Source organism: Vollenhovia emeryi, unplaced genomic scaffold (assembly GCF_000949405.1).
Source record: "Vollenhovia emeryi isolate VEMERY1.0 unplaced genomic scaffold, V.emery_V1.0 DF939227.1, whole genome shotgun sequence".
In the NCBI taxonomy this organism is placed as follows: domain Eukaryota; kingdom Metazoa; phylum Arthropoda; class Insecta; order Hymenoptera; family Formicidae; genus Vollenhovia; species Vollenhovia emeryi.
Window position 1 is genome coordinate 56,912 of NW_011967139.1, and position 25,509 is coordinate 82,420.

The following is a 25,509-nucleotide window of genomic DNA, read 5'->3' on the forward strand; positions in this document are numbered from 1 at the left end:
TAATTACCCTTTTCTATTCAGTTTGCCCCGGTCTATCTACCATCTACGGGACATACGGGTATTAGGACACACCCTGTATAATATGACATATTGAGGTTACGTTTCTTTACATACCTCCAAAAACTGTATGCGACTCTGTCGGTAAATCAAACCACTCCAGCATCCCCTTAATGTAATAAGCATTTCACGAAGACTAATCGTTCTTCCATTAGCCCTTCTCAAGCTTCAGAATATATCTTTTTGTTTTAAATCAGAATTTTTTTTTATACGAAAAGATTCTCTCGCACACGTTTTCCGTCCTGTCTGGAATGTACCAGAAATATCGTGTGTCGATTCTGGGGAAATTAAATGATATAAGGTATTTTGGATAAGTTATAAAAAGAACTGTGTAAAAAGGTAAGAATAATAATGTACGATCCTCTCGTATATGAAACATTAAAGTGGCTCATATTGTTTCGTCAGATACCACAACATGGTGTTCCACGAATTAATAACGCGTGCGTGTAGTACCCTCACACGTACACTCTACAGGTTAATCGATAAAGTTACAAGTGGAGTACAATATAAGAACGAAAATGGCGCGCATACGCCGCCGCTCTTTTGCCACACTCGATTTAACTTGATGTGAAGAACGAGCGGCGAACACATCGTAAAACACACAAAATGAATTGATTCAAAGTGAATAATTAATTGGATATACGCTGGCTGCTGTGTAGTATAATTTTTATTAAAGTGAAATTCCACTAAAAAAATTTTTATTCTACAATCTGCGATCGAGTTCAATTTATCGCGTCTCGTTACGCTCCGTCCGAGAAAAAGTCACGTATTAATCCTCGCTGAAAAATATCTCCGGGACGCTTCGTGGGGAGCGAAATTATTTCAAAAACTAATTAGGCTTAAATATATTACCGAGATAAATTAAAACAGAAATTTTTGTGCTTGCAGACTCCACATCGGGTTCTACATCAAACATTTAGGTCGGTTAAAGCAATCTTAGAGAAATTTATTAAGTTGGAAATATTAAAGCAACGGGATGATAAAGAGAGAACGTCGTAGAATAGAACTTTAATAAGATCTAAGGAGAATTAAATCCCTCCATCGTAATCATAAAGAAAGATTGAGAAAACAAAATTATCGGTAATATTGTGTCATCGATAGTATTACCTCCCTGCATATCTTATGTCTCTTTCTTTTATTAAAATCTTTAAATACCTCTCTCGTACTTTTTAATTACGATACGCATCTCCTATATTAAATTTTGCTGAAATTTAACACAATTAAATTTGATAAAAGCGGTAGATTAAATTTCGTAAGTCGCTTTGCATTTCACATGGAATGTTTTAACCGATATAGAAAAAAAATTAAGTTATAATAAACAATCATTTTGACTCGTTAGTTGATGTAAATTCGAGTTGCCGATTTCGATTCACCGCGTCACCCGTCCGTTAATTCCCTAACGTGTTTCGGCGACAATACGTGATTAATTTAACGGCGTTATCATTCCAGTACGTGCGTGTGTATCCAATCTGTTGCTGAATCGTGGACATACCGGCGACGTTACCTTAACATTTCTGTTGCATTATTGCAACGCTGCCACCACAAACGTCGTACAGTTCCTAAAGCGTTCACCAAATATCTCCCAGTGTAACGTTGGAACACAAAATAGAAAGACCGCGGCGTAAATTGCGTCTTACGTTTGTTCGCCACGAAATAAATTTAATTAGGCTAATGCAGGAATTGTTCTGCAACTCTCCAACTTGAACATCTTGACTTGAAATTGTAATAGAGACGCGAGCCGGAAAAAAAGCATATTTTCTAATTACGACATTTGCGTCTTTTTAAAGGGAACAAATTCTTCCTGCGATACTACGTGCCATAAAAAGTGAGGATATTTTACGCGGTGAGAAACGAGGATTCTCGGGATCAGGTGTCTTATTTTATTTCAAAATCACTCTAATCCCCCCCCCCCTTGCCAACAACACAAATTCGCAAAATATACGACGTTATTGCGGCGCTGATCGTTTCAATAAATAAAAAATATTGTGTCAGCCGAGTGTGCAAATGGCGCGGATTCGCTAGTTTTCTCACTCTTGTTTTGTATTAGGTCGAGAGCGTTTACGACGCTTGGCAAAAGAGCAGAAATTGCTCCTGTCGTCGCGAAAAGGCACTGAAAATACTGGAAACGCGAGCGACGGCTTGCCATTTTGCGACGCCTCTCCAAGTGTCACGAGAACGTTTCGGCTGCTCTGCCCGAATATTTTCAAATCGAGGACGGCCACCGAGACGTAGGTCCCGAATGCATATTCCGAAATTTTTCGCGCTCGACGGGACGTCCTTGAGGGCCATCGATGCGCGGCGAACATTCTCACGCTGATACACTGCGCTCCCGTGGCCCTTAACCCTACCGCTGCGTTTTTCCGGAGCTCTAAAACTGTCACGTCGACGCGAAAAGCATGAAAGACGCTGAAAAGGCTTTTATGCATCTTTTCTGCGCGACGCTATTTCGCCGTGTTTATGTCCGAGAAAACCGTTTCGAGGGAAGGTCACGTTTTATGAAAGACAAACCGCCCGGCTCTGTACATGATACTGACCATGTCTATTAAAGAAAAGAATATACAGCACTGCGCTTAAAAAGTGGCAGATATACGCTACGTGCCGGACATCGTGCCAAAAATAATAACACCGCACCAGCGAAAGGTATAAATAATTAAAAAATAATAATAATTACTATTCCACGTGTAGGTACGCACGTTAATTATGATAATTAATATATCTATGCGGGCAGTAATTAAGCCTTTTACTTTTAATCCCTCAGCAGCCTCAAACGCCAACCCATAATCTGCTTTCCATTACGAGTATCATATATGTAAAATTTAATGTAATTAAATTCGAGAAGAAAGAAAGAAATTCTCGTTTCGTGTACGAGTGACGAGAGCGTCGATGTTATACGTCATGTTTTGTGAAATTTTTAATTTCAATGCTGTACGTCAGGTTCTGTAAAATTTTTATCGATACAAGGTGGATTTAATTATAACGTCGCAATTATCTTAATCATCCCTAATGTCGCTAATTCGTGCGCGCGTTGCAGGCTCTTCTATATCCTCGATCTATAGGTTCTTCTATTATCGCAGGCAACGAACTGTAGAAATTTCTACTGCGCTGTCTATATACACGTCTGTCTCTAAATGTACACTTATAGCCTTATATTACCTCGCGGCTGAATGCTACTCGCTCGTCGTCGCAGAAACACGTATATAGCTATACACACACGTAGACGAGATCCTTACCTGGTAGTGTAGTATTCGAAGAAGGCAACGAGTATCTCCAACGATCTTGACACTGCGGCCCACATAATTTTCACGTTCCAACGAATCTCAATCAACTAATCTAATCTCACTAGAGGTTGCTAGTACTTTCATGGAAAATCCAGTCCGCGAACCTGACGAGGTGAATTTGACGCACATTTCGAGCGACTCTCGCACCACTCTCGACGTTAATACTTCGTTAACGATACACCGTCCCGTACGTTTGCGCAAAATCGCTAAGTTTGCGACAAAATAAAGCGCGACGGGGCGATCGACCGATGCTGCTCTTTCTCTTATTATTTACCGTGTGTACAGATGTAGATTTCATAGAGATGTTAATCCCTCACCTGGATGCCAAAGCGCGGATGTCAAATTCCGAGGGTAAACGTGGATTATACGTCAAATGTGTGCTCTATCAAATTTTCGTTGTGTATTGTAAAATTCTCACGTTTGCCGTATAATCCGATTAGCGCGAAATTTGATATCAGCTCTTCTAGTAATGAGACATCGTTAATTTTGCAGTTTACAAGGGAGTTTAAATGAAGCATTTTCGACGAGGGGAAGTCTCGGAGCTACCGTACGGCAAAAAAGCCATTTTCTTCAGTAACCTTTACGTACTTCGGTTAATTCTCTCTTCTAAGAAAATTTTATTCTCTCTCTCTTTCTCTCTCTCTCCCCCCCTTTTATCTAATTACGGAAATATATAATGTATAAAATCGAGAAACTGCGGGAAATAACGACTCCCTCCCTTCTTAATTTTAATTATTACGCGCTCACGGACTGTCAGGCACACCGTATACGCGGACGAAGAATTGTGCTCTTATTCGCGCGTGCGAAATTCTATGTGAAAAATTTGGCCGTGATTCGCAACGATGGGAATCGGAAAAATGCGGGCGATCATTAAACTAGCTGAAATATCACGCCAATACGGTTAATTATTAAATTTTAATCTGCACGATCACAATGGCGCGGTTCACTCTAGAGATTAATAAAATCTACGATGCATTGTATCGTATTGTATTGTTACACTGTATTTTGTAACGGGCACTACGACAGAGCCAAGCAGAGACTGGACAATTAGTTCGCATAATACATGTCGGACAATCAGTTATGCGGCTGTTTAACGCACGAATCGACAAACACGGTGCATTTTCATCGATTGTGCGGCAGATAACATTAACGTTATGCCCGCAATTATTGACCGATAGGGAGTAACTTCATTAAATGTTGCAGTCATGACGCCAAATCATTAGGTACGCGTCCCTCATTAAATTAAACAAACGGAATAACGAGAATTCGCTATCTTTTGTGAATTATTACGGCCTGCGGTCAACCCCGACATCGGCGCGACATAAATTGAAATCCAATCGAGCGGCTGATCGTTTAAGCACAAACTTTTCGGACCACTCTGGGAAAAAAAGATAGCAACCCATTTTGGGGCCCACAATTAGTGATCGAATTATTTGAATTGTTCGCAATTCTACTCTGGGGAAGTTTTTGGTACACTGAAAAAAAAATTTTAATTCCTTTTTATTTAAAATTTAAAATTTTATTTTATTTTTTTATTAATTAAAAAAATGAATTAAAAAAATTTTTTAATATTACTTTACTCAAGAAAATTATTCATTAGGTGGCTCCTAATAGCTTATTAACTTAAATTTAAAAAATAATAAACAAATTGACGCATGCACTTCTTTAATTTAAGAACTTATTAAATATCAAACAGCAGATAATTTAAAATTTAAAAAGTTTACTTTAATTCTATAAAATGTTTACCAAGATATAAATTTCACAGCAAAGAAAATTGCATTTTTTATTTGACAAAAACAGTGATTTCATTTAACAAATAATATTCTTTATTTCACGAAATCTTTATTTGAATGTGGAAAATGTAATGATTTAAATTAATTTACTTAATATAATACATAGATTTACTTGAAATTTGATATTTTTATTTAAATAAAATAAATATTTACTTCAGTAAAAAAAATAATTTTAAGTAAATATGTTTACTTAGTTTAAAAAAATTATTTTGTCAGTGCAGTTAGGCAACTTAACATCTCGGTTAGTGCCTCTTAAGTGAAAATTATCTTTGCGTTACTGAATATCGACGGAACTAATTGAGAGAATTAATTAGTATTACTTAAAAATCGTGGATATAGATAAAATAGCTAATTGCGATTTTTAGTTACGCGGGGTAAAATTCGTAAAAGACTAGTGTTACGAACAATCCAAATAATTCGATTACGAATCGTGGGCTCCAAAATGGGTGTCTGTCTTTTTTTCCCCCCCAGAGCAGCCTCGCGCGTCGAGATTTACACGGTGATATTTTTAGAGGGAAGAAAATCAAGATTGAATTATAAAACGTCTTTCGCTAATCGTAACGCAGGATTTCGACGAAATCGGTTAGCGCGCGCGAGATACGAAAATGATTTACGAACGCTCGCGGACAAGGTGAGCATGCGGTGACACCAATTGCGGCCGGAAAATATCGCACATCACGACAGCGATAAAAGAGCAACGTCATATTTATCGCGGACATCTGGCGACGTCATGCGGATAGGAGCTCGCGCGCTACACGTGGCTGTGAAGTCCTTTTTAATATGATAATGATGGATTTTTAAACATTTCATCACAAAGAACGCATCCGCATGCACGCTTTCACATACAGACAAATATCCAGAGCTTTGCATAAAACATGAAGAGATCTAAAACGATCTGACATTTCAGATAAAAATTTTCGAGGATATTTTCGTGTGTGCGCGCGCGCGTATGTGTTACACTTCTCGCGGAGCGTGGATGCATAAATCATCCTTTTTGCACCGAAGGAATAAGTGAAAGGAGCGAAATTCTTATTCCATAAAACACTGTGTTGTTTCCGAAGAACAAAAGGATTTAAGAATACGGTTATTTTCCTCTCCTATCCGGAAGGGCGTAATTAAAAGGCTTCGCTTAATTAAAAGAGCGGTATTTACGGAGATACCCGGACGGAAGGACCGTTCGCGCTTGTTCGAAAGGGGTAACGCAAATTTGCGGGACACATCTTGCCGCACGTGCTGTAATTGACGGTGACACGATTAAGTCACGGTTAAACTAGCGAAATATCGCATTTCGCCGACGCGGCGCCTCGTTTGCGCCAATATTTAATAACGACTCCGCGCTTTTAACGATTATACACGCGCGTCGTGTGTGTGTGCGAAACTGTTTTAATGAGTTTCAACAGGCAATTTAGCGAGGCGTACGCGGCGGCGAGCGCGCTAACGAACGTCGACGGCAACTTTCTTGGCTCGATATAATGACAAAGTAAGGCGAACTTTTTCCGCTGCAGCTTTCGTGGTCCACCGCGCGACCGCAACAATGGGAAACGGCTGGGAAGCACGGGAGTGCGCGAGTTTTGTCCGGAAGCAGGAACTTCCCGCGGAACGAAGTTGAGACATTAAGAACGTTCATCGGCTGTAATCGTACTCTGGGAAAAGGAAAAGACAGTTAGCAACCCGTTTTGGGGCCCACAATTAGTAATCGAGTTATTTGGATTGCTCGTGACTCTAATCTTTTACGAATTTTACCCCGCGTAACTAAAACTAGCCATTCTATCTATATCCACGATTTTCAAGTAACACGAATCAATTCTCTCAATTAGTTCTCAATTAGTCGATATTTAGTAACGCAAAGATCATTTTCACTCAAGAGACACTAACCGAAATGTTGAGTTGCTTAACTGCAAAGAAAACGGTCAAAATTTTTTCCAGAGTAGAGATACGAGCAATCTAAATAATTCGATTACTAATTGCGAGCCCCAAAATGGATTGCTGTCTTTTTTTCCCCAGAGTAGCCAAATGCTTTCGCCCACGTTCGGTTTTCTTTCCGTATAGCGCGACCGTCTCCCTACCTCGCGACTTTTAGCGTAAATTATACACACTACGTAATTAACGCAGCTCTGCGTCTTGTATGTATACACGTACACCAGCACGCTTTGTGTAAAACGAAGCTCGAATAATGTTGCGCTTGCGAATGTATTGGCCGACACGCTTCGAAATATCGTCAGCTGGAGAATTTCGAATTGCAATTACGCACACGGAGAGACCGATATGGTCACCACATGTCTAATTAGGGTTGGCGCAACCCCAATGAACGGTTAATAATATTTGGGACGGCTATATCTGTGGTTGTCATACCCATAAGTAGCGGAGACAACCGCATGCGCCTTGTGCAGCAAACTTAGTGAATTTTGCAACGCAAAACAATGTAGATGCCCCTACTATTTATACGGCAACATTTTCATTTTAGTTATCTTTGCCTTAGCCGGTCTTTCCGTGCATAAACGGTGTACGGCTACGTATATCCCTATCTTGTAATATATCATTTCTAATATTATTATGCATCATAGATTAGTTTCCTGGCAAAATACATAAACAATTTCTATCACAATAAATGAAAATATCCCCGCAGAACACGTTTTGCGTTTACTATACGAGTGACTTTGATACATAATGTCTCGATTTTGGTACGGACGCGATTTTTAAAATTCAGCGTTGCGTTTTGGCGTGCACTTCTGTCTAACGTCGCGGATCTCTGTTCCCGATCTAACGCGAGATCCGGACGGAAGTCGAGAACGCGCGCGGTCCAAACGCGAAATAAGAAACAACCCATCACGCGCGGCGCGAGTTCAAGTTTCTCAATTAACTTTTTCTCTGCTAATTTTCTATTTCTGCGTTTGTATCCTTGCAGATGGAAATCTGACGCGCAGGATAAGCAATCGGCAGAAAGTTTGAAGAGACAAATTATTAATTCAGGCATCGCGCAAGGCTCCCCCCCCCCCCTCTCTCTCTCTCTCTCTCTCTCTCTCTCTCTCGCATTAAACTTACTTCTTTCGTATCCCGGAATGTACGAGCACAATGTAAATTCCTTCAAGTTATGCAGAGCCGTCTTCCTCCGATCGTTTCCGGCTGCTCGAAATTAAGGGTAAGAATTCTACGAAGTTCGTGCCCGATGCGATTCCAGAACTAAGATTTTAATATAGATAGCTAGTCGGATTCAAACGAAGCTCCAGCAGAAGCTACAGACAGGCGTACGGTACGTTTATTATTTACATGTTCGAAATGCAGCCGAATATCGATATCAGGAGCACCGTCGTGGCGCGAATTAACATTCAAATTGTGAGGGCGCAGCCGAGATTGCGGCAGTTCGTGAAGTTGCAAATATTATCTATTTGCACAGAACGAATGTCACGCTCCCCTCGGGGGCGTTAAAGTAATTATTCCTTTTTATTATCGCGCGCCCGTAGACAGAAATACCTCGCTATCGAGACATCAAGTGCTACAAGTGAATAACGTCCGTTCCGTGCTTGGAAACACTTTAAGAACGCGTAGCGGTACGGGAATGCTAATACGCCACCAGCGAAGAAAAATGTCACGTTATCAACCGATGTAATTATCATAACAACTCACGACACAGGACGCAAGAGATATAATAATCGTTTGCTAAATATAATTTCTAAGATATGAGAAGTTATGCGGCGTACAATGGAGTGCGACAAATGTTCTGCTTGAAATAAAAATTTCCGCTTCTGCCTCTCGCATTTTACTCGATCGCTGTATCCATGCTATTGTAATCGTGACTTTCTCCTCGAGTAATGCAAAAGTTCCAGCTCGCGAACTACAAACATCGGACTTTGTTGTAGGGCGGATTCAATTATTCAATCAGTCGAAGCAGATAAAGTTTCACAAGACGGTATTCAGCCCGGAAGTTATCTCATCTCTTGGCCTTTCAGCCTTGCAACGATTTTGTATCTAATCTATTAATGGGATTAAGATTAATCGGGATAGCTTCATTAGAGTCAGATCCGTCAAAGTTAGATGAAGCGGCCTGGGATTAGAAAGCGCGAGTCAAAGGTTACTAGTAGCCGACGGGAATCGTGAATGAAGTTACCATTGTCTGTTTGCGACGCAAGTGACAAACCAGCTGACGCGTCCGTTAACTTTCCCGGCGTATCTAATCTATAACGGCGATAATACTTCTCGGGTTCTCGGGAGGATTGTCCGGAATATATTTAATTAACAAGCGAACCACTGTCTAGACAGCGCGGTATTAAAGCGAACCGACTGAGAATCTTGTACATTCACGCGATTCCCCGCATGCTGGATATATCGCTGGCACGTTCGAGTCGGGCGGCAGGTATCGAATACCTTAATGGGAACTACCTGGAGGCGTGGCATACCACGGCACAGCGCGAAGCGGGTAATGAGTGAATTTAGAGATAACTGAAAGTTTCGCGCAACCGCCTGGCTGCGGTTAGCTTCTAACAAAAACTGGTGAAGTTCAACGCGAGCTGCAAGCCTTCCGAGAGCTTCGGCAGAAGAACATCAAGTCCCTCGATTTCTCGCACTGAAGAGAAAATAGTGAGTTAAGATCCGGGCGATAAGAGCCTTTGAACAAATTTTTAATACGATAATGAACAAGAACACACCAATTTGTCTTTCTGAGTATTAAATATATCTAACCTCGGTAACCGACATGATAACCGGCGTTGCGTTTTAAATTTGCGGTTAAAACTTCTTTACGTATTGAAAAACTGTCATTGAAAAGGGTTACCTTTAGTAACCGAAACGTCTGACGTTAATTAAATTTGTCGATATTTAACACTCAAAAAGACAAATTGGTGTGCCCTTGTTTATTTCCGCCTATGTGAAAACACCTTTAAATGCCGTATTAAAAATTTGTCAAAGGCTCTTATTGCCCTTAACTCGCTATTGTTCTCACACAGAGCCTTCATTAACATGATTGTGAAGAAAAAGCTTGCTACCGTTGCTAATCATGATTTGCTAAAACCATTCTGCTGCGTCAACTATAAATTTCTACACCACAGGTGTCGTCGCACCTGATGCAACAGGCACAGTAGCAAAGTATATTAGCTATCACAACTAAATATTAACTGCCCATATTTTACAACCGAAATTTAATTACCACATGCGGTTTTTAACTACACACTTTTTTTCCCGTGCGTACATTACGATACTCGACTGACAGGTCAATATTCATCGAGAGAGTCTGTCGGTCAAAAATCAAATTAAGCTCGCGAAATTGCACGGCATACGTACGACCGTGTCTTCACGTGTTGGAGCATTTCGGGGCGCTTAACACGGAGCGCAACATGCGATACAATCGATTTATTCATACTCCGGGGCTGAATATATTCCAGCCCTCTCGTGCATGCATCGACGTGCTGCCCAATAAATATCGAAAAACGAGCACTCTGCACGCGGCCAGACCGGTGCGTTACGCATAACTGGCGCGAAGAGCTCGTCCCACGAGGTATCATCGATCGGGAAAAAAATCTGCGGAATCTAGGGGCCGGGCAAACGAATGACCGGACTCGAGATGGTACGCGCTACACGTCGGGCTGTTCACATTGAGGCAACGGAGAGAAAGAGCAAAAGAGAGAGAGAGAGAGATAGAGATATACATAGATAGACAGATAGATAGATAGACAGAAAGACAGAGAGGGGGGGGGAGAGAGAGAGAGAGAGAGAGAGAGAGAGAGAGAGAGAGAGAGAGAGAGAAGACGCGACCGCGGTGGGCGACGGGACGAGGGATGGTGGCTGGTTGGAAGATAGGGAGGTTGGATCGATCCTAGCCACCACCACTACGAGAGAGCGGAGCTCTCCGTCGTCCGGGTCTGGTACTGGCGAACCGTACGTACTACGTACCACCGAAGCCAATCGCTTCCTCTACACACAGGTGGATGCAGGAGGAGGAATCGCGTCCCCCGGTCGGTTCGCGCCACCGCGACAGACAGCGGCGATCCGATGAATTCGCGTGGCACAAACACGAATCGGATCGGATCGGGTCTGATTATCGGAAGGGTTAATTTCTCGCGTGCCCCCGCACGGCTGTAGTAGCGACAGGTGGGAGTGTCGACAGGCGGCCGCGACCGTAATCCCGCGCGTATGCGAGCACGCGTTTGCGTTCAGTGCTCGAAACTCCGCTTTGCCGGTTTGGAGCTCAGCGGATTCTGGACTACGGGGGTTCATACGCGCGACCGCCTTTGTGCCATTCGTTCTCCCGCAAGGGATTCGCGCGGCCAGAGCCGTCCTCCTGGTTACGGTACCGCGGTCGCGTTCCCGCACGATGACGACGACGCGGCTTTACGGCGATTCCGATCGGCGTTTTGCGCGGTTTACGCGCTGGTTCCGGAAACGCGCCGCAAAGACGCGAGCCCACCGAGCACCGTTCGAAAGTCGAGCGATTGGCGCGGTTCGCGAAAGCGATTATTGACAAGCGTAATACCCTTCGACGTAACGCCGTCCGATACCGATCGATATCCCGCACCGGCCACCCTCACGGAATTCCGTAACAATTCAGGACGCACGTGGTAAACATTTGCATAGACGGAAGGGGGGGGGGGAGAGAACCCCGGCGGACTCTGCACGCTTGGCTTGCTATCGATCAGACCGGAAAGATTCGAAATTTTTCCGCTCGCTCAGGTCTCGGTGTACAGTATCTCTCGGGAGAGAGAATCGTACCTCTCGTCCCGCCGTCCTGAACAGCCCCGCAACAAGTCCTCGGCATAACGTACCCGCGCATAACATTCCTTCGTTTTCACGAGAAGCGGAAGGAGAAAAGGGGGGGGGATATCGCCCCTCTCGTCGTTCCGGGGACAAATATTTTTGTTCCTCTGATCGATTGCGTAAACTTATATCGGTGTACAGTGTGGCCACTTCAAGTACATCCGGCCGCAAGAACAGGACGACGTTGGCCAAAGTTTCCGTGCGCTCGGAAATTTTCCCTGACGGTGTCTGGACAGCTCGATTCGAGGGGTGAACCGCTGGGGACATTGTGGTGTACAGATTTGCGGCATTACTGGGCATTGCTAGGCATTATCAGGCATTTTTTTGGGACATTCGTTTGGGCATTAGGCCTCGTTGGGGCATTATGAAGATAAAATAAGATAAATAAGATAAAATAAGGTGATGAGATAAAGTAATGACCACTGGGCATTAGTGGACATTGGCGTACAAGATTTTGGTCAGCGGTTTCCCCCGTCGGCTCAATTGTAGGAAAAACAGTCGCACGACTGGGCATTACTAGGCATTTTTGGGGTATTAAGCCTTGCTGGAGCATTATAAAGATAAAATAAGATAAAATAAGATAAATAGAATAATGAGATAAAGTAATGCCCACTGGGCATTAGTGGGCATTGGTGTACAAGATTTTGGTCAGCGGTTTCCCCCGTCGGCTCAATTGTAGGAAAAACAGTCGCACGACTGGGCATTACTAGGCATTACTAGGCATTTTTTGGAGTATTAAGCCTTGCTGGAGCATTATAAAGATAAAATAAGGTAAAATAAGATAAATAAAATAATGAGATAAAGTAATGCCCACCGGGCATTAGTGGGCATTGGTGTACAAGATTTTGGTCAGCGGTTTCCCCCTCGGCTCGATTATAGGAGGAACAGTCGCACGGCAACCCGAGGTTCCCAGGTGTAGTCCTGAAATCCTGGTCTAGTGCTGTTATATTTTTTCTCGCCCGAAAGTTATTACGCCGAGTGCCTACTTCCCCGAGGATATACCCCTATTCATTGTAATGGAGGGCGAGACGAAGAGAAATGGAGTACATGTCTCGGAGGACACGTGCGAATGGCACTCGTATGTACAGTGATGGACAGAATGGTTGCAACATTTTTTTTTCTTTTAATGAGTTCAGGAACGTGTATTTAGATTCAGGGGTTTACGTTTTCCAAAATATCTGCCCCGAGGAATATTTCGCTCGGCGGCCATTTCGAAACCGATCTATTTCCCGAGTAAAATTTTCCTCAGAAAGCACACACTTTGGAAAACGTTAATCTGAATCTAAATGCGCATTCCTAAACTCATTAAAAAAAGTGTTGCAACCATTCCGCCCATCACTGTGCTCGCGGACGAAGCGAGCTTATATCCACGAGCTGAGGAAAGACCGGAGGAGAACGGAGCATCATACATACTTTCGCGCACGCGCTCGCATCTTTTTGTTATTGATGCCCGCGATCGCACGTTCGCGCTCTGAGATGCTAAACGGCCCTTTCGTGAAAAGCAAGAGATTCCTCGCACGGAATGAAGAACATCCACTCGCCCCACGCTCTTACTTCAGAGCTGCGCTTTTATATCTTGCCTCGAAGACACCTCGTCTCACCTTTGCACGCGCGGCGCCACGGGAATATCGAGCGGACGCCGCACTTTCGACGGACTTCCGCCGAAATTTTCCGTCAAAGAGAATGGAGAATCACCCCCGGTCCACAATCTTGCTTTAAGTAAACTGTAAGCCTTAAGCCGTAAGAAATTAACCAATGACAGGTAAGAGCGAGGGTAATAAATGCCTGTGATCGGTTAATTTCTTACGGCTTAAGGCTCACTTAAAGCAAGATTGTGGACCAGGGGTAAGGGCTTGTGGGACCAAGGGCCGTCGTAATACCTCGGGACGGCGAGGTCTGGGATGACGGGGAAACCGAGGACCGCCGTTAAGTTTGCGCGGTTATTATGACTTTAGGGTTTGCGAGTCTTCGGCAATTAAGACGCCGCCGTTACGGCGACCGCGTCGCGACGCCTCGGAAACTTAACGAGCACGCGCCATTTTCTCCCTCCCTCTTTTCTTTCGCCAACCGCGAGAATAGTAAAAAGTCGCTCGCCCTGCGTGCCAGGCGGCCGGAAGACAGGCGAGCAACAGGTTCCCTCTCCTGTGCACACACGTAAAGCGTCCCCGCGTCGATTCCCCTATTCAATTACTCTCGCCCGCTCCAGTTTCGTCGTTAATCCGCGGATTCTTTGCGATGGAAGGATAACGAGTCTTTTGTAAATCAATAAGCGCGAGGGGGGGGGGGACAGAGAGGGGGGGAAGGTATGCGTTACGTTACGAAGGGGGTATATCGCGCGCTTTCTCCGTTCCAGAAACGTTGTACGCGCTATATTTAGATATTGTATAGGGTCACAGAGTGAAGATCTACTTAATAACAGCGAGAGAGTAAGGCGATATCACCTATCGAATATCAAGGCGATGTTTCATTAGTGAAAAATGTACGCTCTCTCTCGATAATATTCCAATTTTCATCATTATGTACCTTCGCATTTATGCCTGCCATAAAAATTCCATTAGTACGAGAAGCTAAACGATTTTATTCAGATAAATGAGACATTGATTTTATATTAGATAATGATTTTATATTATATGTCATATATTTAATTAAATTAATTCAATAATAAATTGCAAATTTTTCATTTTGACTTTAAACATATTTATTATTTCTAATAGCCTGGCGTGCTCGTTGCTATTGGCCTATTATTGTTTATTAGTTTTAAACGATTTTATTCAGATAAATGAGATAATGGTTTTATATTAGATAATAATTCTATATTAGATACCATATATTTAATTAAATTAATTCAATAATAAATCGCAATTTTTTTCATTTTGACTTTAAATATATTTATTATTTCTAATATCCTTGCATGCTCATTGTTATTGGCCTATTATTGTTTATTAGTTTTAATTAATGTAATTTAACTTATTGTGAAATAAGATATAGCAAAGAGAGAACATATAGGACGTAATGCAAAATGTAGGGCACCAACCAAACTGTTGTTACAAAGTCCACCAGTTTAGAAAAAATAAGAGGAAATGGCATCAAGACAAATCTGACTAGAACAGAAAATAAAACAGAGATATACGCAAATATAAATATAGGAAATATAATACAAGCATAGAATATACAAGATAGAAATATAAGAGAGGGAAGATTATCATCTTCCTGCCTCAATTTTGATGTACCGGAAGACTTAATTTCCGAAATTAAGACACCACTGTTGCGTTTTGATTTGCTATGAAAAGGTTGTCTCGCGCAGAATTGGAAAGTCACCTCACTATCCTCTTATCAAAAGACCCTTTAGGACACGTTACGCGCGCACACGGTATCCTCAGTTAAAAACCAACTTTTCGCGAAGACGTATAACTCGCGACACTTTTTCGCACGTTTTTTTTTTAAATCCTCTAAGAAAGGATACATCGCGCACAACGAAATTTTCAACTCGACCTGAATAACGAGGGTCGTTTTCCAGTATTGTTTACCGCACGTCTGATGTTCCACACAAAGGGAATATTTCACTTCTATTCCACCTCCGTCTATTCCCCCGTGAAAATTTAAAGCCAAAGTGATGACAGCATCAATCCAATTTTCTCACGAAACTTATAGACGCGCGGTTTTATTCTCTTTTCCTGGCAAAATGCGAAACTTACTCTCCTACGTTGGTACCAAAACAAAAAATAAATAAGTATCTTAATTCGCTCGTGATAATTAAAATTTCTCGGAATTTCCATTAAGATCGTTTTAAAATTTTACAGTTTTAATTACTATGAAATGTGCTGAAAAGAGAGCAAAAGTATATACAGAAATTATGTAAAACTAGAACAGTTTAATTCGCCGTACGTAGAACCGTTAGTTAATTAAAATTTTCACGTATTTATAATTAATATCACGTTATCAAGAAATATGGTAAATGGCATTTTCATCGTGAAAAGAATTTGTGTATGCAATTCACGCGCGCATATTTAAAAAGGCATTATTAAGCGCACACGGGTATAGCTGCATGTATGTATATCGCAAATTTGCAATAATTTCCCCTCTTCTTAACAGCAAGTTTTCCCGACAAATTTACTTTCATATTATGCTATGGTATGACACGTTGCGATATTGAATGCATAATCGATTCTGGCGACCGGTAGAAAATAGACGCCGGCCGCACAACGAGGAAGTTAATATAAGTTTTTTTTTTCTTCCCTTCCCCCTCCCCCACCCGCATGACGTCCTTATTAAAGAGCTACGTCCCACTTGTCAAGCATCAACCTAGTTCTCCAAGCAGCTGTGCCCGATCGTGATCACGCCGATATAAAATTCAGAGCCTCGCGACGTGACTTTGCTTCTTGTACAGCTGAACGTGTTTTATGCCACTTCATACTTTTCCACGTACGCAACGCAACGGAATATAGACCAAACGAACAACGAAGTCGTCAGGTATAACATTCACATTGTACAATGGATCGAGAGTTTGACACCAAAAACGAATAACTTTGGCATTTTTACGTGCATTCATATATATATATATATACATAACTGCATGTTGTCATTTTTTATCTTCTAAGTTTAAATAATCGTTTTTTCCCCGCGCATCTTTCGTAATAGTTATTGTGATTTACACGATTATAGGATATAGGCTGTTTTCAAGCCCGTGGAAATTGAAATACCGAAGCGTGTATGTATACTTTGTAGAAAAGCAGTACTTTTAGAGAAATAACTTAAATCTAATACCAAGCAAATTCTAAATGAAATAGGGAAGTGCCTTTATATTACATTTCTGTGTATAGAATAAATTGCCCTTAAAATACTTAGTATAATCTCTATGCCGAGAGAGAGAGGGGGGGGGGAGACAGGAAGAGACAGGGAGAGACTCGGAAAGACACGGAGAGACGCGAAGAGACGCGAAGAGACGCGGAGGGACAGAGAGGAACAGGAAGGGACAGAAAGGGACAGGAAGGGACAGGGAGGGATGCGGAGAGGCAAGGAGAGACACGAAGAGACAGGAGGGGGGAGAGAGAGAGAGAGAGAGAGAGAAAGGAATAATTATAATATATATGCGCAGCCTCGTGCATTCAGTAATTTTCGTAAGTCAGAATTTCGCTAGCGAACTTTCGTTTATGTACATGAAATTTCTCTTCTAAGATTCCGCCGTGCGACTTTTTACGCTCCTTAATTTCTCGTGCCACGAAATAACTCAGTCATCTGAGAGAGGGAGAGAGGGGGGGGGGAGAGGCGCTGCACCACCGGTATTTCCTGCTTCGGAACAAAGCGCGGTCGTCGCGTTCTTCGAATGAAATTCGAAACAAATAAAAAGGCCACCGCGCGCAAGTTGCACCGCGGCGAATTCGCCGGGAGTAATGAATATTCGGGAACGTTAATGAAAATACATTTTTCAATTAAGCCGCTGTCTATCGACATTTTCCGCAAATACATATCGAATTTCGCTGTCACACCATCGTCCTGAATTTCTGGTTTATATGAAGAGCAGACCGTACCTGCATTGGTTATAAAGTGAACGTGAAATTGAAATTTCATCGAGGAATTATTAATGGTGTCTAGCTAATTTCCAAACCTCCCATCACTATTAGCTGTGGTCCGACTAAATTACGATAACGGTATTTTTCGATGAATTTGGAAACGCTCTTAATGAAAATTGACAAATTTTCGCTTAGCATTTTAATTTCACTCCTTCTCTCTTTTTCTATCCGTCGGCCCCACATATTCTTTCATATTCATTACGACTCGAAGTAAAAAATGTCATTAAAAATTACCGTTTAAAAAAGAAGGTAAAAACAGTCGCTAAGTGCACGCGCCGGTATGACTGTTGTATATTTTAATAATCTGCCGTACAAAATTATTTTCAAATATCCGGTTAAAAATATAACATAATTGTGCAATGTAACATAAATGGTGTTGATTTTTCAAAAGAAATAGGTGGATAATAAGTGTCGTTTAACATTTTATAATTTAAAAAGTGTTAAAAACATTTTTAAAAAATGTTAAAATCAAAAAATTGCCCCAAATAAAGGGAAAGTATGATAAACGTTTTAAAAAATTATCCATCCACAACTCGTAGTAAAATATATAGAATGTCTTTTCATCCAATTTCTGCTGAGATGTAAGCAAAAGAGATGTGTTTAAAGAATTTTTATGGCCAAAGCGCGCAGCGTAATATCCTTAAAGCGTCCTTTATTTATCAAAGAACGGAGATTTTATGTTCAATAACGATGGGACACAATACCTATCGTGTTTTGAAACGTCGTGGTGTATTGCAAAGGTATTCATATTGATATACGAGTGCGCGGGGGTGTAACTTTTAGAACAAAAGAAACTTCCAGCCGTATCGGCTATCGCGGCCATCGCGTTCGCGAGCTTTCACAAACATCACTTCTTCGTCTGGATCGAATGGCCGTGGGTGAACTTTGTGGAAAACTCGCAGATGGCCGAAGCGATCGATTACTCTTGCAATGACATATTTCCCCGATGTTTATGTGTCCCCCTTTCCAGTGTTGGCTCTACAGATTTATCGAAATGACGGAAATCAACATGCCAAGTCGGAGACGAAACGACATTGCGTGTGACATAACACAGTACGTCCAAATACGCTCCGTTTACGGTCTGCTAAATTTTTGCTACGATAATCCGTTCATGCGTGAAGTAGAGGAAAGTCCTCTATTATGAGATAGGCTTCTAATATGAGATAGCAGCTTTTTCGCAACGATTACACAATCTAACAATGGATTTGCCACCAAACAGATTTCGCTTCAATAAATTCATGGTGGAATCGACCGATGATGCCTATTAATTTAATAGAAACCCCGCTATCCCATAGTAGGATGGTAGGATCCTATCGCATAATAGGGGACTTTCCTCTACGTTTCGACGTCCATTAAAATTTTGCCAACCTTGATGGGTCATGGTTTAGCGTGATAGAATTGTAAGAAAACCCCGTTGGTATAGATAATAATCCGATATTTATTAAGTTGTATTGTCGATTAAAAGCGAACAAGAAACATGTTATCGATGCGCTTGCCACGTTTCATTTTCATAAATTCAAACGTTTCATCAAATTAATATTGCTTATAAAGAATTGCCGATAAATGGCATTTGCAAACATGTTTTAACAGCTCAAAGCCGGGAAAGAGATAATTTAAACTGCCTTTCGTAGATGTTAATTATTTAATAGCTATCATTAGATATGCTCACAGAATTATTAAATATTGAAAATCAAAGAGCTCTCGTGTACATGTATGGAGGATCAACAACGCGATGAAATCGTGTTTTTCTCTTAATATCGCGTGCATCCCAAAAATGTGATTTGCCTGGCCATCGAAGATATGTATAATATCCAGAATGAAGAAGCCGCAGCTAATGATGGCCTCTCATCGAATTTCCGCTGAAAATCCTACTCCGAAATTATGGTAGAATCTATCATTGAAATTTCATCTCGTAATGAGACACTCTATATGCACGGCCTTGATCTGCAAAATACGGAGAAAGAATAAACAGACACGTTGCGCCCGTTACACCGCGCGTTACTCCAGGCTTAATGCAACGACACGCGGCCGTTTGATTATTTTTATCGACTGCAATTTACTCGTAATTGCATCGTGTAAACGTTATCGTGCGACTTAAGGAAGTTCAATGAATATTTCACGAATTCTAACTCGGTTGAAAGCGAGACCTCATAAATACATTTGTACATTACGTTTTACAAAAATATTGTTTACCAGCGCAATTTCGTCGCGTGTATTTCACCTGCTCGCAAAGGTGGGGTTTAAATCGCAAAGGCGTTACCGCTCACTTGTCTTCTTTCTCCCAACCCCCCGTAGAAAATATATATATATATATATTTCAAAAAATATACCATACAATTATATTTTCTACTAAAAGAAAAGTATCGAAAGGGATAATCCTGCTCTTGCGATAGGCGTTTTTACTTAATACGGACGGAACTTATGCAAGGGCGGGAGCTTAAACTCGCGGGAACACGGCTGCGAAAATGCGGATCTGCGAGAACAGAGAAACGGAACATCGGTTCCACTTAAATCCCACTTGATCCCGACGCTAATCCTATAGCAACCAGTAAATGCCTCGATAACTAACATCCACTCGCGCACGAGCGACCAAAATAAGAGACTACTCTTAGATCTCGTTTTTTTTTTGTTCGTTTTAATCTGACGTAAAGTTTCACGTCAGAGTCGTTTAGGACGTTTAATCGCATTTTACAAATAAATCTGACAGATTAAGCGGTAGGCGGAGAGTCGGCATTCGTGTAGCGCGGAGGAGAGACGCTCGTCCTTCGAGCGGAACATTTTCGCGATTATCCGAGCCACGTGGATCCTCTCGGTCCAAGTGGGTCATCGTTTTTAGCATCACCTCAACGGCCGGTGACATTGGACACCGGCGCGGCGCGTCTCGATATCGATCATCCGGGAGCATTTCGAAGGCAATAGGAAATTAGCGCGCCGTATCGGCGCGCGCGAATTAGATAATGCATCCCCGCTGTCGATTCGCAGTCCCACCGCAGCCGCTATACGATAACTCTCTTCCCGTGATTAGATTACTTAAAACTGTCGCGATTGAATCCCCGTCGCAACGGCACCGACGATAAATCTGGTACGTTCGGCAGTAAGTTATAATCGAATCCCGTTATGCAATAGGAAATCGATCATCGTAAATATGCGGGTAATATCCGCGAGATAGAGAGAGAGAGAGAGAGAGAGAGAGAGAGAGAAAGCGGGGGGGGGAGTAGAAGTTCCAATAATATTTCGCGAGGCACTTTTGTTATAGTCATGAAATTTGCACCGAGTTTTTACAGATGAACGAATTATCGATTACACTTTTGCTTACAACATTTTCATTTCTGCTTCGCACTTCTCGAATTAACGCGAAACAAATAGGAGTTGTTCCCAGGTATAATATAATTCCCCCCCCCCCCCCCCCCCGAGTGCTCTTTACCTCGACGTTACTTCACATCGCTATTATTCACGCTACTCGCGTCTATAAAATAGACGAGTTCGGGCGAGCCGGCATCCATCGCATCTTCCGATATATTCGGGCTTCCGCTCAATAATCACCACGCAATGCATTTAATTAAGGAAATCTGTGAAACGGTGGTCTCTAATTATTACAAGTGATATAATGCGACCGTTCGATGTTCCACTAAAACCCGATATCGCATTACGCTGCGCACATACGCATCGAGTCACACGTACACGCCGCGCACGCGGGTTCGTCGTTTCGCTTAATTCCACCCCCAAAGATAACTTTGGTGTGGAATACGATCGTGCGCGCGACACGCGCGCGCACACGAGCGCGGACAGAAAATTATTGCGCGGAATTATGGAGAGACGTGTAAAACGAATTTATTGGAGATACGATCGGTTAGCGAGCAATAGCGCTCTCTTCGCTGACAAGCCCCGATCATTTTCCCATCAGTTTGAGCGCACTCGACCGTCATTTACTTACGCGCAAACACTTGAGACGAGGCCAAACTGATTGCGAGGAGAATTAGACGTCTTAATATATCGGCGCTTAAAGAGAGCTCGAGTCTCGGTTCGCTCGGGGTGACAAATCTCGATTTTATTGCAATTTAATGAGAGCTCAGGTAGCCGGGTGATAAATTTCGTTTCTATTACACCTTATTGCGAACGTACGACGATATATATGTATGTATATAGTATTCCGGATCTCACGAACCCCTTCTCACTTATGAATTCCGTCGCAGGCTTCCAATCGATCTTTCCTCCCCCTTGACGAAAATATCGAGGAGGATCATCGTCATTCATCGCGGTTGCCAATTTTCAAAGATAAAATATCTTCGTAACTTTACGCGGAACGTAATCTTGGAAAATCGGATTTTCCACGATCTTCTGTCATCTTCTTTCAAGCGCCCTCTTTCTTCCAGCACTTCTTAGGATATCGATGCAAGCTTGAGCGCGCAAAATAATGAAAAGAAAACAGGATGTCCCGCCGTTCGTCGCGCCGAGCGTTCTCTTGCCCCACCGCCCCCCCCCCCTTTCCCGGACTAGGTTATTATAATTTAATTTATGCCAGCCATCGTTATTAAGCCAGATTTACGGCGGAATTCTCACGGGGACGCGCAGCGCGACGCCCATGGTCGATGAACCTCCTATGGATACGCGCCAGTTAGAAAATTTATTGCGATCACTGAGCAGTCGAGATTTCGCCTTGCACGCTTTAAGGGGATGCTGGAGTGTTTCTGCAATTTTGGCACCTTTTGCTCCTAGAACTGTCAATGCGTGAAAACATTTGTTATATTGTAATATACAAATTATGTGGCTTTTGTGAACGAACCGACAGTGTCCCACTATTCAGATTAATTAAGTGAAAGAACAGCATGGTATCATTGAAATTAAGTTTAGAAGCCTAACAAAAAATCTATTCACTCAAACAAGTTATAGGTTAGGTAACCTATAACTTATTCGAGTGAAATAGACTTCTTGTTAAGCTCCTAAACTTAATTTCAACGATACCATGCTGTTCTTTCACTTAATCTGAATAGTGGGACACTGTCGGTCTGTACGCAAAAGCCACATAATTTGTATATTACACAAACGTTTTCACGAATTGACAGTTCTAGGAGCAAAAGGTGCCAAAAGTGCAGAATTACTCCAGCATTGCCTTAAAGCGACGCTATTAGATAAATTTTGAGAGACACGATACACTAATGCGCTTCCAGGTCTGTGTCGGACGTCGGACTCGTCTATATTAATAGTTTCGATTTATTACTTTACTTCTTTTAGATGGTGCTGATTGGCGTAAAGAGAAGTAAACGACTGGCCGCGCGCACTTAACGGTACAATTTAACGAGATTCCTCGCGCAAGGCGAACGTTTGCGAATTTATTGGGAAATTAGATGTACAGTGATGGGCAGAATGGTTGCGACACTTTTTTAAATGAGTTTAGGAACGTGAATTTAGATAGGTATAAATGTATTGATATATGCACAAATTCATGTGGGAAGGCGGTGATTCCTAGTATACAGAAGATATTCTTCAAATATATGTAAATATAACGCTGCGCCCGAAATCGCGTTCACGTGGAAAATTTCAGCTGTACTTGGCTTCCGATTGTCAGTGGATGCATTCAGGAAATTAAACTGTTGCACTACGGCCGAGCACTAGGTCGTGGTACCGATATATAGGAAATTACATAAATAACAATAGGATGCGTACCGCCGTAGGACCTGTCAAAATATTTGGAATCACGGAGTTCGATAATTGTAGAATGGCTTCGCCGACGCGTTTTAACATTGTGACAGCTACAAAAAGCGCAATGTAACTGATGACTGACAGTTAATTTGAATATTCAAATAAAGCGAATCGGTTATTCAAATAGAGATCGTAGGGAAGAGACAGAGAGATGACAAGAGAGGGAGGGGTACGAGGAAGAGAAAAAGTAAAAGGTGAAAGAAAGTGAAAAATTACTAGGCGAAATGACTAGCGAGCGTGACACGAACTCTTTAGTAAGATTTAAGGCGCATCATATATCGTATGCCTGCCGCATCTGTTCTGATAGTAGCCCTACGTTTAAAAATTCTACTAAATTTCCGCCCGGTAAAACTTCATGTTCACTTAACGGTTCACTTTCTGCAAAAAGTTTTAAAAGTTCATCAAAATAGCGTTTCATATCGCGAAAAAAATCGTGAAAACTTTCTTTCCCCGAGGGAGTAACCGATTGGTGTACTAATTTCCTGAAAAGAGCGTTTTTTTCCCTGAATTTTGTTTTCTTTTTTTGCAAATTGAAATGCGATAATGGGACAGGAGATAAAAAGCTGTAAATGCACTGATAAAAACTGAAAGCCCTGTTGGGATTAAAATGGCTTATACAATTATTGCACTCGTTCGTTTCTCATATATTTATATACAATACGTATAGTGAATATCAATATATTCCCCCTCTTCCTGCTTTTCCAATCGCCTACAATTTAATTACCTTACTAAAAAAGGACTTTGCATAAAGAACTTTATCAACGTGTAAAAATAGAAGAGAAAACGTGGCTGTTTTCCATTTCAAAGAAAAATGTTTTATATGTGTAAATACAATATAATATAAAATAATATATCATTATTATTGTAATAAAAACAAATATACGCATGAAAGATAAACATATAAAAATTACGAATATTAAAAGAGATTAGTATAATATATAAAACCAAGCAATGTCAACCTGTCATAAGTTAAATAAATGAGATAAATTAGAGACGTATCATTTACGGTTTGCTCCAAAGCTAAAGAAAAATAACCTACAAATAATAGTAAATAAATTATTCATAACTCTTCAAATAAGTTTTATTTAAATGTAATTAGTTTTTCAAATTACATTTTTACTCTCTCATTTCTTATTTATCGGTTAAGCAAAAATTCACCCAATTCTACTGGCAACGAGAATAAAATAATAATTCGCTCGCTCTTGATAAGAATGCACCCAGATTTTCGCTTCTTTTTATAAAAAAAAACGTTTCAAAAATTTTACGTTATTTAAAAAGATTTTCATCCAATGCAATATGTATCGATTAACGATATTCACGTCGTGCATCAGTGCAGATAAGAAATGAATTGAACGTGAACTGAACGTCAGCTTTACGTGGCTGTAATAATAAATGCAATCTTCGATTTTGCGGTATTCACTTTTCGCGAAGGTTGAATATATGATATTTCCTCTCTTATTCAAACATTTTTCTCCCCCCCCCCCCTTTCTTCATCTGGTCACAGTGTGTAATTTAATTTTCAATAGTGCGTGCAGACTAACGTCAAGTTTGCCCAAAGTCGTTTCACTTATTTTACATTTTGGGAAACATTCATTGCACGAATCGCGCGCTTCGCGGAGATTAACGCGTTGCGATTTACACGTGGGAATTTAGCGATATCGGTGAAACGGGGCACGTGACAACGAATACGGAGACGTCCCAGAATTACACTGGATGCGGATTTATTTCGGCACTAATATATGCTGAGCGATTGTAGATAATCCACGTACTAATTAAAGGCACGTGAAATGACGCAAAGTGCCATTAATTAATGCTAATCCGAATGAAGTTACGGTCGAATAAATTTTATACGGTATCACGTTAGTACCAATATTGCTTTCTACGAGCAGATTGAAAGTGAAACCGTGATTATGCAATCCTCCTCTCTATCTCCCCCCCCCCCCTGTGTCTGTCTCTCTGTCTCTCCCTGTCTCTCCCTGTCTCTCCGTGTCTCTCCCTGGCTCTCCCTGGCTCTCCCTGGCTCTCCCTGTCTCTCCCTGTCTCCGCCCGATGTTGAAGTGTCTCTCTCGATGTTGATGTTAATGTTGATGAATTGTCTATCTGTCTCTGTCTCTGTCTGTCTGTCTATCTCTCTATCTGTTTCTCTGTCTGTCTCTCTCTCTCTCTCCCTCTCTCTCTTCATCAATAGTAAGGATATGGCGATGCTATTTACGAGCTCATTTGTGATACTTACAAGTTACATGTACCTGTACGCGTGCGTGTTTGGGCGGATACATTAGAAAGCTATTAAATATAGTAAGCGAGCACAGGAAGTAATCTCCCGGTTTTAATCGATAATCTATCAACCGCTCGCACTTTTTACTTCCC

The 25,509-nt window shown here is 41.6% G+C and overlaps 1 protein-coding gene across 5 annotated transcripts in view; it reads right to left on the minus strand.

Moving 5' to 3' along the window:
• The window catches only part of LOC105560566 (synaptotagmin-7), a 219,939-nt gene that overhangs the window by 22,365 nt on the left and 172,065 nt on the right, over positions 1–25,509 (minus strand). The window contains exon 2 of one of the 5 annotated variants that reach the window (XM_012009781.1): positions 3,288–3,439. The exons of the other annotated variants lie outside the window; for them this stretch is intronic. Within the exon in view, the coding sequence (XP_011865171.1) occupies positions 3,288–3,352 (65 nt within the window). The 5' untranslated portion in view covers positions 3,353–3,439. The remainder of the gene's footprint in view (positions 1–3,287; positions 3,440–25,509) is intronic. 5 annotated transcript variants of the gene reach the window in all.